This window comes from Stegostoma tigrinum, chromosome 1, assembly GCF_030684315.1.
Source record: "Stegostoma tigrinum isolate sSteTig4 chromosome 1, sSteTig4.hap1, whole genome shotgun sequence".
NCBI lineage: Eukaryota > Metazoa > Chordata > Chondrichthyes > Orectolobiformes > Stegostomatidae > Stegostoma > Stegostoma tigrinum.
The window spans coordinates 118,912,664-118,926,703 of record NC_081354.1 but is presented as its reverse complement, the minus strand read 5'-3'; the positions used below and the strand labels follow the sequence as shown (position 1 = coordinate 118,926,703).

The following is a 14,040-nucleotide window of genomic DNA, read 5'->3' as shown; positions in this document are numbered from 1 at the left end:
GCCGTCTTATCTTCGTGTTTCCCACTTCAGAAGGGAATGATATTTCACCAGTTGTCAACTGAATCTAGGTTTGAGAAGTTTCTCCAGGCATGTAATGATAAGAATGTCATTTCTGTCTCAATGTTATTGTATCAAGGCGCAGCAGATACCCACCGAACTTCGAAGATATACATGATGGACGCCACTGGGAGAAATTTAGACAGTGCTTTAAGCATTTGCACGGTGACATCACTAGCAGCAGTATTTTCTACTCGTATTTCTACTCCGTTAAATACATTTATTGTTATTGATACTGAAACATTTCAGAAGTTAAAAAATCTGGATTTTTACCGTGGTTCGTGTCGAAATAGTTTCACACCGTAACTCGAACAGAATTGTTTTACAAAATTAACCCGCGGAGCACAGAGCTGAGGTACCATTTTCATTTGTTTGCTGTTGAGTTGTGTGGAAATGACGAGGTTTCGTAGCTTACCCAAAACAGATCCTGGACTATTGATGAACATGATGGAAATATCTGGGGAGACCGATTGATTTGTTGGAGTGATCTTATGCCCGGTGCAGAATGCCACCTGTCAATGAGATTGTTCTATTTCAAAGCTGTGTCACTTCTCTTTTTAACGACTGAACATTTCACTGTTAAAACATCGTGTCGATAGTTGCATTGCGTGCGCTGTTTCACATTTCCTTAGCTAAGAGTCTTAACTAGCACGCTCCAGCTATTCGGCTCACATTAGTATTCCTGTCCTATCAATGTGTTGTGTCGCTATTCACGTCAGTCTGCCTGATTCCTGCGCCTCGCGTTTCCAGAAGGTTACAGCCGCAAAAAAAAATTGGGAAGGTATAAGATTCGAGCAAACGACCGCGGTCACTTACTACCCACCGGGAATCTTTAATTTTGTTTCCTGAAGTGACAATTTAAAAAAAAACAGTTGTGATCTCCCTCGCCCCGGGAGAACTAAAGGCGAGATCGTTCCGATATAGGATTTCTGGAGCCGACAGATTCTTAATGGAAACCCCTAAATCTTCCAGATGTGAGCACCTTCCCGATGAAATCCCCACCCTAAGCAGCGAAGAGCATGGTGACATTGGGAGATTTCAGCTCTTCTTAAATAGCGGGGACTTTGAAGCATGTTGAAAGAGGCCGGCCAGCGCCCGCTTTGCAGGCTCAAGGTTATGTAGGGGAGGAGGAGTAAAAAAAACAAAACATCTTATTTGTTTTCTGTTTTGAGGTTGTGTTCGTTTCCTGGAGCGCGCGCTTCATCGCTCACGTCTCACTCCCCTCCCCAAGCAAGGAGCAGCCGATCTTGGATGTGTATGCATGAGTTCTGCAGTGAATGGGCGCAAACCCCGCCGCAAGTCGCCTGGCTCCATCGTGCAGCTCGGCAAGGAGCAGGAGAGGGAAGCGGGGAGGACAGGGAGCTCGGAGATCGCTGCTAAACCCTTCCGGGCACTCGAGGAGTGTAGGATGGTGAGTGCAAACTCCCAAAATAAAAAAAATCCACCCTGCCCACCTTCCAATTCCGATCACGTGCAACTGCACAACCGTATTTGTTAATGTGGAGCATCGGCCTGAGTGATGACTGAAATTCAGCCTGGTTCTGACGCGTCTATTTATGGCACGGCTTATCTGTTCTGCTGCATGTGAGTTCACTGCATGTTGAAGCGCTTTACCGAATACTAAGTGAAGTTTCCGTGACAAGAAGAGACAAGTCCCTCCACTCCGCCGAACTAGACACAGCCTGCGTGACCGGGAAAACAAAAGTGTTAGATCGGAGTAGGGGATAGCATAGCACTCCTAAAAAGTATGAGCATGTTGTCCTTTTCCAAGAATTACTGATCTCTCGAATGAGGTTTATTTGCAGGCTTGCACTGATCTGCGGCTCAGATGGAAGCGGGACAGGTATAACTGGTAGCGTAACATTTTAAAACATTCTGCGCCATGATAGGAGAATGTTACTGGTGTGGTGATAAAATGGCTATGTGATATATTGTGAGTAATGTGTGTCTGTTTAATAGCCGACAAGTATGGCTGGCCTTCCATTGACCTTCAATTTCCTCTCACCTTCCCTCTAAATCTCAAATGCTGCTCTTTCACTTTCTGACCTGCATCCCACCGCATCTGTAGCTTTCTTTGAACCGACCTGTATCTCTATTTTACGGTGACCGTCAGAGTTTATCTTTTCAGCTGGTGCAAGACTTCAACACACAGGTGGCCCTATACCGTGAACTGGTTATTTCCATTGGGGACGCCTCGGTGGACTCTCCCTCTCTGCGAGCTGAACTGCAGAGGACACGGACCAAAGGTTGTGAGATGGCCCAGAACGCACATCAGAAACTCTCTGCAATCTCGGGGTGAGTGAGACCTTTAAACTTCAATCATTGATACGGAGCTTTGAAATTGATTGAAACTTCCATTCACGGCATCGTTAACTCTGAACATACTTGACTATGTGGAGGGAAGGGGTTTTTTAAGTGAAAACGCGATGCTTAATCTGTGCGTGAATCAAGATATTATATTTGTTTAACGTCTGTGTTTTAGCATGATGCAAGTATTTGCTTACTGGTTGGTATGTTCTCTTCTGGGTAATAAATCTCTGCCCCTCGCCAGCTTTTCTAAAGCTTTAAGGCTGCGCTTTATTCCGACTTCAGCAAAATGTACAATTAATACGACGTGTTTATTAGGTTAGGCTGGAAAATGGATTGGCGGTAAAACCATATGTGTTTTCTTGTATAGTTTCTGTTGACATTCGTGCGGTAGTTAAACTATTGCTAGCACGTAGCGCCAGTCTAATCCCTGGTTTAGCAACATTCAATGTGATTTAGGTTTGGCTTTGCTTTGATAATGGACGAATTTGAGAAGGGATCCAGTTGCATTTTGCACCAAAGTGCAAACTTCTATTGACATTTTGTGCTGATTTCAAGTAGAAGCAAAGATGATGTACCCAGTCCAGTACTCGTGTTAATCTGCATGTTTGGATTCATTTGTGTAGCTACCCAGACGAAAGGAATGGTCAGGTATCATCATTGTTGCTCAGCACTGTAATATAATTATAGGCATGGAAAAATATTCTTTTCAAGTTAAAACAACAGTGACATTTTATTTTACATCATTCAGTAACAATGTGCTTGCATAGCCCATAGCTGAGGACAGACAAAACTATCACTGTAATCACTTGAGATTTAGATTGGCTCGTCTCAAAAAGGGCTTGACAGGATCCAGGACAGTTATGTTATCCCTTTCTCAGCCTGCAATTAAATCTCCTGCCAATGTTTGCTATTTAAATTTTCACTTATTAAATGACCACGTCTTCTTTACAGAGCAGAGGATGACTTGAGTGTCTGGAATGTGCTTACTATAGAAAGGAACGGACAAGTACATTGACTGCAAAAACAAGTCATAATAATTTGCTTCTGAAACTGACCATTAAAGTAGAGCCTTAATTACTAAAGTTTAGTGGGGATAGGGAGGGTAAATTAGTCTTTACCAATTCTATAAAACAGCCAATTACACAAACAAAAATTACTGGAAAGGCTCAGCAGGTCTGGCAGTATCATGGAGAGAAATCAGAGTTAATATTTCAGGTCCAGTGACCCTTCCTCAGCCAATAACATGCTATTTTCAACTCACTAGTTCCTCTTCTGTCGCTTATCAATGTAAAAGACAATGGTGCAAAGTTTAAGATGGACTGCTTATTTTGCATTATTTAGATTAGATTCCCTACTGTGTGGAGACAGGCCCTTTGGCCCAACAAGTCCACACTGCCCCTTGAAGCATCCCACTGAGACCCATCCCCCTATAATCCACACACCCCTGAACACTATGGGCAATTTAGCATGGCCAATCCACCTAGCCTGCACATCTTTGGACCGTGGGAGCAAACAGAGCACCCAGAGGAAACTCACGCAGACAGGGAGAATGTGCGAACTCCTTGCAGAAAGTCACCCGAGGCTGGAATTGAACCCGGGTCCCTGGTGCTGTGAGGCTGCAGTGCTAACCACTGAGCCACCGTGCCACCCCAAAGATTGACAAAGATCAATTACATCCCAGACATTCCTTACAATTAATTAAGTGAGTTGTTTCTTCACTGAAAAATTGCATTGTCAAAAAATCAAGTTGGTATAGAACATGCCCCAGTTATACTTCATACTTTACATTAGTGTGGCATAGACTTTGTACAGTGGCAACGTTAGTTAGCAGTTTAATATCATGGTACAGCTACTCAGAAGAATGGAGTGGCCCTGCATCACCAGCATTGTTCAGCAGCAATAATGTGGTTAGGCACTGGAGAGAATCCTTTTAAAAACACTTGAAACAACAGCAACTTAAGTTTTGCATGACATCATTCGATAATAAAGTGGTTTGAATGAACTTATCTAAGCTAAGCAAAGGTAGCAATTTAAGTACAGAGATATTGCTTGGGAACATAATTAGGTAATAATGTGATTAATGTTCTCTTCCCACATTGAATCTTCCAACAGTCACTGTGTAAGAAAGCATTTGACACTTGTAATATCATTTGACACAGAACATGAGTGCTTTTCCCCAGGGAGCCTCCAATGAAAAATTATACCAAAGTTGAAAGAGATACTAAAATCTCATGTCATTTCTGAACACAGTATTCAAACCTCCAGACAGGAAATGAACCTGCTTCAAACCTTCCTATTAAAGCTTTTGTGCTCCTGAGATGCTGCTTGGCCTGCTGTGTTCATCCAGCTCCACACTTTGTTATTTTGGATTCTCCAGCATCTGCAGTTCCCATTTTAACAGGGATGAAATGAAAGACTAGCAGTGATCCCCTGGAAATAGGTTGGTCATTTTAATATTATAATAGGGCCATGTGCCTTCAGATTAACAGTCATTATATCTTAAACATATCACAGGCAGACAGATCAAAGAGAACTGAAATCCTTCATTCAGCACATTTTTTAGCATTACTTTTGCCATCCCCATACAGAAAACTGGAATTCTCAAGACTATGTTCTGACTATTCCACTAGAATTGGGGCCCACCTGCAATCAGGATCTTTCCACAATCCTATAGCAAGCTGTACCACCTTGTATTATAGACTCCCACTTGCTTGCTCTCCCAATGTTTTCATAGATTACACCACCTTGACACGTTTTCTAGTCATTTAGCTTTCAAGCAGTTGATCCGTTTTTAAAAAAAACACCAAAGAAAAGGGATTGCTGCAATTAAATTCTGCAGAATATTGAAGAACCTATGATTCCAGGTTTCCACAGCTCATAGTGTCAAACTTACCTTAAGGTTAACTTCTTGACTCATTGTTAATTGCAAAATGGAATGAATTATCCTGGTGTGACTGGTGTGTTTCTTTCACAGTTAATAACTGCATTGTAAAAGAAAATGGTTGTATTATTTATTACCAAACATTGTCCAGTTTCATAAAACAAAAACTGTTGGAAGCAGACAATTTTTGTCCAATATTAAATGATCCTATTTATTCAGAAAATCGTAACAGTAAGAATGTAAATGGCAAACCAATTTTATGGTCACCACTTTGCTGTCATGAAATGTAATTTTCAGTAGTGTACATATTTTGGACAAAACTCTCTAAATATAGTGTAGTTTGCTTTTCTTCAAAGCTAGGTTTTGTAGTGAGTCATCTTTTCTAGGCCAGTATATAAATTAATACACAAGTATTCAACTTTTAAACAGGCAAAAATTGGGCAGTCACAGCTTAGAATATAAGCGAATGAATTGCTCAAAATTATGATTTGCAATTACTTTAGCCATGAGCTATGTGAATATTCATATATTCACAAAGTTTACTAGTGAATGTTGTGTAGGTTTAAAAAAAGTTTTATTGTGAATTTCCCTAATTATCAATATATGCGATTAATTGTTCGACTAGCATTGAATTTCCAGTAGATTTTTTTTAATGTTGAAATCCTGATTTTTGCATTACAAGTGTGAGCAAAGTATCCAGAGATTAAGTATTTTTAGCCATCTGTATGTATTGTTAGAATAGAGTAATGTTGCAAGAGGAAGCTGAATTTAAAACTTCACCTTCATTATCTCACAATGTGTTTTAACCCCACTTCAGAAAAGGACCTGCTACTCTTACAGTGTGAGCCCTTCCTGTACTAAGTACCCACTTGTTTCATTAAAGCATTTTGTGGTTATTTCTTGGAGTTTTGTGCTCTGAAGCTGAATATATCAGGGACATATTTCTTTTAGCTAGCAAAAAGAAGAGACATTCAAGTCAGCTGATCATAATTCATCTTAGATTCTGGAATTGAAAGGTTAGCATGTTTAACAATATGTTAATCCTATGTGAAAGCTAGTGTGATTTATGAAATCATTTAGTTTGTAGAGATTTTTCTTTGAAGTTTTAAATATTTCTGCAGAAATCCTAACCACTTTGATTCGTATTTTTTAGTAAAGTATTACTAATTTTTAATCCCTTCACATGGGGTGGAGAAATACTTTACCTTATGAATAAATAGGTGATGATACTTGAATTGACAGTTACAATATTTGGAAGATAGTTTTATCCCTCGGGTAGAACATCATTAATCTATTACGACTAATTATAGTTAACAGTTGTTATTCTGCACACAGCACTGGCAAAATAGATTTATTTTCCTTGGATCATCTTATGATTTCTTTTACTTGATTTATTTATGATGCATTACAGCCAACCCATTTCCACCGTTAAATAGCCTAATAATATTATCTCGGCTATTTTTTTAATAAAGAATGATCATTTGGAAAGAGTACCAAAAAATTTTTGACTCTGAAATTGAATTCTAGCACTTTCAGGAACAAAGATAAAAATTTACAGTGGAAAAGCAAAACAAGTAGAGTAACATGATTCCAAGCTTGTGATAATTAATTCTCTATTATTCTCTACATATATATACACACAGACCTTTTTTTTAAATTAAAATAATAGTTCTGTTTACAAATGAAAGGGAAAAAAATATTACGGCAGTGGCAACTTAACATTTGCTAACTATAGTAAGTGAAAATAGATACAAAATTGACAAAGTAGAAAATAACCATGAATTATTATTTTTCAAACTGCGGAGAATTATACAATGGTGACTCCCAGGGTCAGTATTGGGATAACTATCCTTTCTTTGTAGATTTTCAAGACCTGGATGTCGTGACAAAAAGCACAATTTCAAAATTTTTGAATGACACAAACCTTAAATGTAGTAAAAGCATACAGGGTAATTCCAGACTTGAGGAAGGCATAAACAAATTGACTAGGTCCACAGACATGTGACAAATGAAATGTAATGCAAAAAATGCAAAATGATCCATTCAGTTAGGATTGATGAGGATAGGCAACATAAACTGAATGGTGGGGGTGCTAAAAAACTGGATGTATACCAGTCTTTTTGGTAATGTTTCATGCATTGTGAACATTGCTGGCAAAGCTAGCATTTGTTGCTCATCCTCAGTTGCATTTGAGAAGGTGGTAGTGAGTCACCTTCCTGAACCAGAACTGCACATGGTCTAAGTGAGACCACATCTGGCGTATGGTGGACAATTTTGGCCTCCATATTTGAAAAAGAATATAATTACATTAGAAGCAGTTTATAGAAAGTTTACTGAACTAATTGCTTTCATGAGGGGCTTATATTAAAGAAAGGAACCCATTGAAGTTCAAAAGACTGAGAGGTGATCTAACTTAAATACCTTCAGGGAATGTGATAGGGTTGAATCTGACAGGGTGTTTCACCTTGTAGGAGAGACTGGAACTAAGGGACACAGTTTAATAATCTGAAGCCTTGTGTTTAAGACAACAGTGAGGAAAAATGTTTTCTCAGAGGGTCATTGTTGTGTGGAATTCTTGCCTGGAAAGCAGGAAAAGCAGTGTCATTGATGTTATCGAAGCCTGAGTTAGATTTATGATAAACAAAGGACAGAATGTGGACAGACAGAAAAGTGGATTTGATACCACAATCACGTCATTCCTTAATATATTCCCGAATGTAGTGAATGACAGAGCAGGCCGGAAAGGATGAATGGCCTACTCCTGCTGCTAAGTCCTGTGTAACTGCTGTGGTCCATTTGATGTAAGTACACCCACAGTGCTGTTCGGGGAAAAAAGTTACATGATTTGACACAGCAAGAATCACTGAACAGTGATTATAGTTTCAGATCTAGCTTGTGTGGATTGAAAGGGGATGTAGCTTTCAAGATAACAGGGCAAGTTTTTAAAAAATGCAGTTTAAAAAGGCTCATGAAATTCTTGGGTCTATAAATAGTGACATGGGATACAAAACAAGGACATTATGCGAAACCCTTATAAAACACAGGTGTACTGTGACCATTACTGAACACCACCCCTCAGGTGGATGTAAAGATCTTCAAAATGCTGCAAAGGAGATTTATGAAACTGTTACCAGGATGAAAGGCATTAGTTACATCAGTAGAATGAGGAAAGAGCAGGGAGTGGGACTAATTACATAACATCTTCAAAAGACCAGTACAGACCTGGTTGAACTTGATGACTACCTTCTATGCTGCATCATTTTATGATTTTAAGACAATTACTGTTCTTACGACATCCTAGGATGTTTTGCTCATGCTGTTGAAGTTAAACGGACTTAAACATAAGTATATTTCCACAAGCATTATTCACCTTTCATAAAATGGAGGATATACATTCTGAAAATTATGACCTAGCATTTGCAGAAAGAGCAGTGAAACTGGTGACATTCATTGCCACTATTTCTCTCAAACTGGCAGCAATTTCTAAAATCCACACATACTCAGAAATATAAACGATGCTATCAATGATTCTACCTATTAGAATATGGTAGTGAACTCCCTGCCAACTGCAATGAATTAGAAATCTCTACCTGCTGAGAACTTGCCCTTTTACACTATAGTCCCATTGTAAAAGCCCTGTTGAAAAGGTACAGCTTGCTAAATGGGGTGTTACTGCATTTTTAACTGCAGGACAATTGATGCTTTTGATTACTACTGAAAAATCTTTGGCCTCGGGAAAACTAACTTTATATTTGTAGAATGTCAAAAGTCTTCAGCTCAGTAAGATGTTCCACATTTTAAATCTTTTTAAAAATGATTTAAAATGATGTTTCTGCTTCTACCTTAATCTAAAGTGTCCCCCAAACATATATTTCGCTGGTAAAATTTAATTAAAACTGAAATGTAATCAGTGCTTTTAACTTCCTGGTTTACTGTCTGTGGGAATATTTCAGTTTAATTGCATATTCCACTTGATCAAGTATTGCAGGAACACTGAGAAGTCACCTCGTCATGTACTCAGGTTTTAGCCAACATTGGGAAAGGAGAAAGCTTAAGTTTCCTGTTTATTTTGCCAATCTTACCTTTAATATTTTGCGTGTAATTTAAAAACCTGTGCCCAAAACCATTTGGTTCAAATTCTCTATGGGAAATTTTAAAGATGTTGCCAAATGGTTGGGGCTGTGGGGGCATGGAGGGAAGAGTGAAGAAGATGGGAGATGTCGTGAGGCATATAACATAAGTCAGTTGGCTAACTCACTTCCATACTAGATTGTCGAGCATTTATGAATAAGCAATTAAGGTGCTCCAATATTACACAGTCCATGCCACAAAATAGTTGACAAGGGCAGGAAGGCAAGAGTGGGCATTTGTTTTCTTTTCAAATTGGCAGGAAGAAGAATTTTCTATCATTGAGGAAGTGCCCTTTTCCCAAGTACATTTCAAGAAGATAAACCCTCCAGCCCCTTATTACCTGCCATTACTACAAGATCCACCCACTCAATCCCGTCCCCAAGCTATCAAGGAAAGTTCCCAGCTCAAAGCTCTCCAACTTGTCTCACTCTGGAATCCATTGAGCCTCCTTTTTGGGCTTGTCTACAATTCCCAGAAGTACTCATTACAAAACTCTTACATCACTAAGACTGCAGGAGCAGCTGCTCAAACATATCAATTCCAGTGTAAGGTGGAAGTTCCACTATCCATAAGTTTAGTCTGCCTGCAGTACAGTATGGCTGTGGAGCAGGTGCCATCCAGACCTGTTGACTTAGTAACTTTTCTACAGGAGGGAAGGAGCCACCTACTTCTGCCTAGGTTATATTCAACTCCTCAGTGAACTTCTAATTCCGTTTTCTCTTCTTGAAAAATAACCAGAAAGTTTTTTTTTCTCCTCACACACATGTCTAGTTTCAGGAAATAGGAATATATCTCACAGACTTCCTTTAACCGCAATCCAATAATTCTACAACTTTCATATCATTGCAAAGAATAAAAGGAAATAACAAATCCAGAAACAGTTTTCCCAAGTATAACTTCAATATTTTATTCTCTGAGAATACAAAATTGGGCAGTTTAATAAACAATCTGCAAAGTTTATTAGATTTTTTTTCTATATCAGTGAAGAAACTGCAACCGATTGGTAATTATCCACTTGCAAAGCCCTTTCTTGAACTTCAGCTTTGTAAACTGATTTTTCAAGTGTGATGTTTTCTGAACCCCCTTGATGAGCTTCAACAGGTCTTTACTTTTTTAAATGATTCAGTTTCCTGCCACCCCTTGGTCTTGCTGGTGGATTTGAAGAGCACATTTTTGATGCATTTTTATGGTTTCATCTGAGTTTACCATTCTTTTTCTATTTATGCCTCAAAGCAGTTTCATGACATTGTGCATGGTGCATTACCCACTTCCAGCCTACATGTCAGATGTATTACATTGTTTCCTTGATTACTCTATGACTTCGCTTTTTGCCCATTTCTGGGTTGGGTTCAAATTATTTTTGTGCTAACCCATATTTTAAAATAAATATTAGAGAGAATCCTGACTTCCTTTTGTGTACATTTAAATATTCAATATAAAAAGATATTTAAAAAAGGAAAAAAATTGTGCAAATAATGGGATGTGTGAAAATGTATTTGTAAAGCATCACACATAGGAAATTGAATGTCAGACCATTTGTAAACTATGCCAATAAATGATTTCTTTAGAATATTGTTTTTGTTCTGTATCAATGGAAACACCAAGCACCAGACAATGCAAATCATCAAACCCCTTTCTATGTTCCTATACTAAGCTGTTATCACTAGTGTAAGAGCTCCATCTATGGGGATGTTCTCAGTTTTCAGAACAAAAATGAAATAATGAGTTGCTGAAATTTCTAAGGCAACAATAAATTAATCTTAAAAAAAACTGCATACATGAAAAATCCACCATTTCAGAGCAAGTTTATTTATTTTCAAGCACATTAAGTTGCAAAGTTTCCATGTAATCTTATTCTTCACTTCGAGTGCGCAGACTGAAAGGAAGAAGGCTTGAACCATCTTAACTGCTGACAAACTGCAGCTTTTGAGTATTACCTTGCTATGTTTAATAGATTTTCAAAATAAATATGCATTTACTGTTTGTATATTATGTTATTTATGGAATCAGTGTTAACTGTGTAAATGAGAATTCATAGTAAAATCATGTTTCTGAGGTTCTTTTTCTTTGCTAAGAAAATCATATTTTCTCCTAACAGGAACTGACTAGCTTGTGTTAGAAAGTTAAGCAGACATAATTATTCTGTAGATCTTTTTAAATGGACCCACCACACCAGCAGAACTTTCTACTAGACTAAAGCCAGAACTGCATTTCTCATCTGATTTAAGGCTAAAGATTAAATTCTTCTTCAGCGCTGATTTATAACAAGACAATGTTTACAATGCCAAATTATTTTCAACATGGATAAGTGCGAGGTATTATATTTTGGCAAGAAAAATAACAACAAGATAACGTTTGTTGGTAAATAAGAATATCTGCCCATATCAATACATACAATAAGTGATGCAGGTTAACAAGGCTATAAAAGATAAACTGCGCACTGGAAATTCTCTAGAGGTTAGAATTGAAAAGTAAATAACATTTATGCTAAACTTTTATCAAACCTTGTTAGACCACACATGACATATTGGTCACCATATTATCAAAAGGATACCTAGGCACTGGAAACAGTGCAAGTATTGCAAGTCTATTACTGTCAGAAATGGACGAAAAAGAATGAGTTTCTTCTGTCTTGAACTCAGAAGGCTAATGATTTATCTATCAAATATTTAAAATTATAAACGGTTCTGGTAGAACAGTCAGTGTTTCCACTTGTGGGAAAAGCAACATTTGAGGCCATTAATGTAAGATAATCACAAAGAAACTAAATGAAGAACTCCAAAGAAGTTTCTTTATCTGACATTTGAGGATATGGAACTCCGAGTCACAGGGTATAGGTAAAATCAATAGCACAATGACGTTTAAGTAGGAACTAGGTGAAAGAAAAGGGAATAGAGAATTATGCTGATGTAGTTGGGTAGGGAAGAATGGAAGGAAGTTCGAGTGAAACATCATATCATCATAGTTTGGTAGGGCTCAATGATTGTTTCCTAAATAAAAATAGAAAATTCAGAAGGCCTGACAATAACTGGAGAGAGAAACCGTTCATGTTTCAAGTGCAATATAATCATCTTCGGATGCAAAAGCAGCCTGATTTTTATGTGAGGTTTCATATTTTTGCCATATTTTGTGTTTGCCCTGTTTTTAATGCTGTATATTCAATGTAAAGAGGCATGTGCAGCCTCACATGAATGATAAAATTTGACACTACAAATTTTGCTAGTCTTCAGAAGCTTAACCCTTTGCACAAACCTCATCCATAAAAGATGGTCGGTGGGAATCCTATGTGCTTACTTGCTGAAGTAACCTGCTTAAGAGGGAGCTCTCTTTTAAAATATATTTTCAGGTGAATTTGACTTCAATTTATCTATTAGCTTGTTTGGTGATTGGATTCCAATTTTTCTGATTCTTTCCTCTAACATATTTCTCATTAATGCTGTTCTTGGGATTGGCAAACACACCATATAATTAGAAATGAGGATGAGAAACAGTAAGCATGGTGCAGTAAGGTGCTTTACTCGTCCGTGTTACCGAGTCATTATATCAGATAGCATGGAAACAGACCCTTCAGTCCAACCAGTCTTTCCAATCATAATCCCAAACTAAACTAGTCCCACCTGCCTGTGCTTGACTCACATACCTCCAAACACTTTTTGTTCATGTACCTATCCAAATGTCTTTTATATGTTGTTACTGTATCTGCATCCGCCACTTCCCCAGGAAGTTCATTTCACACACTAACCACTCCGTGTTTTTTAAAACAAAGCTCCCTTGTCTTTTTTTTTTAAATCCTTATCCTCTCACCTTAAAAATATACCCCCTACTCTTGAACTCCCTGACCCTAGGGAAAAGAGACCTACCAGTCACCTTATCTATACCCCTCATGTTTTGTAAACCTCTCTAAGGTCACCCTCGACCTCCTATGCTCCAGTGAAACAGTTCTAGCATATCTAGCCTCTCCTTGTGACTCAAACCCTCCTTTCCCAGCAACATCCTGGTAAATCTTTTTTGAACTCTTTCCAGCTTAATGTCCTTCCTATAACAGGGTGACCACAAAAAGACTGGGCAAGTGGAGTGATACATAGGGTGCAAGTCTTCAAATAATCAGTTTTTCAAGATCTCAATCAACCACTGGGATGTAAGCAGGTGAGTGGACTAGTGGATGGACAGATAAGTGGGTGAGGGGTCAGATGAGTGGGTAGTTAAGCCAATGGAGCTGAGCATTTGAGTCCGGGTTGTGGTTGATGGCTTGGCTGCTACTGATAATCAGTCAGCTACACTAGAGATAAACATCTTAATATTTCTGAGGGAAGTATCTGAATAAGTAACATATAACTAGCCCAAGTCTCCAGCACTGAGACGTTGCAGAGGGCAGCACATCAGAAATGTAAATTTCTAAAGGAATTACAGCAGCAGTGTAGATCAGGTATTCCCTGATGTGCATCCAATAACCTAAGATTAATAGGTCTGGCAGCATCTGTGGATGAGAGGAAACTGCGGAAGGGTCACCGGGCCCAAAACGTTAACTCTGTTTTCTCCTCCACAGATGCTGCCAGACCTGCTGAGCTTTTCCAGCAACTTTGTTTTTGTTCCTGATTTACAGTATCCACAATTCTTTTGGTTTCTTTTTAACCTAAGTTTAATGCTGCACTGGTCACTGT

The 14,040-nt window shown here is 38.4% G+C and overlaps 1 protein-coding gene across 1 annotated transcript in view; it reads left to right on the top strand.

Moving 5' to 3' along the window:
• Positions 1–14,040, top strand: part of rgs7bpa (regulator of G protein signaling 7 binding protein a) — a 90,942-nt gene continuing 76,902 nt past the window's right edge. Inside the window, exons 1-2 of the mRNA XM_059648223.1 lie at positions 1–1,468; positions 2,186–2,352. Of these exons, the coding sequence (XP_059504206.1) occupies positions 1,319–1,468; positions 2,186–2,352 (317 nt within the window). The 5' untranslated portion in view covers positions 1–1,318. The remainder of the gene's footprint in view (positions 1,469–2,185; positions 2,353–14,040) is intronic.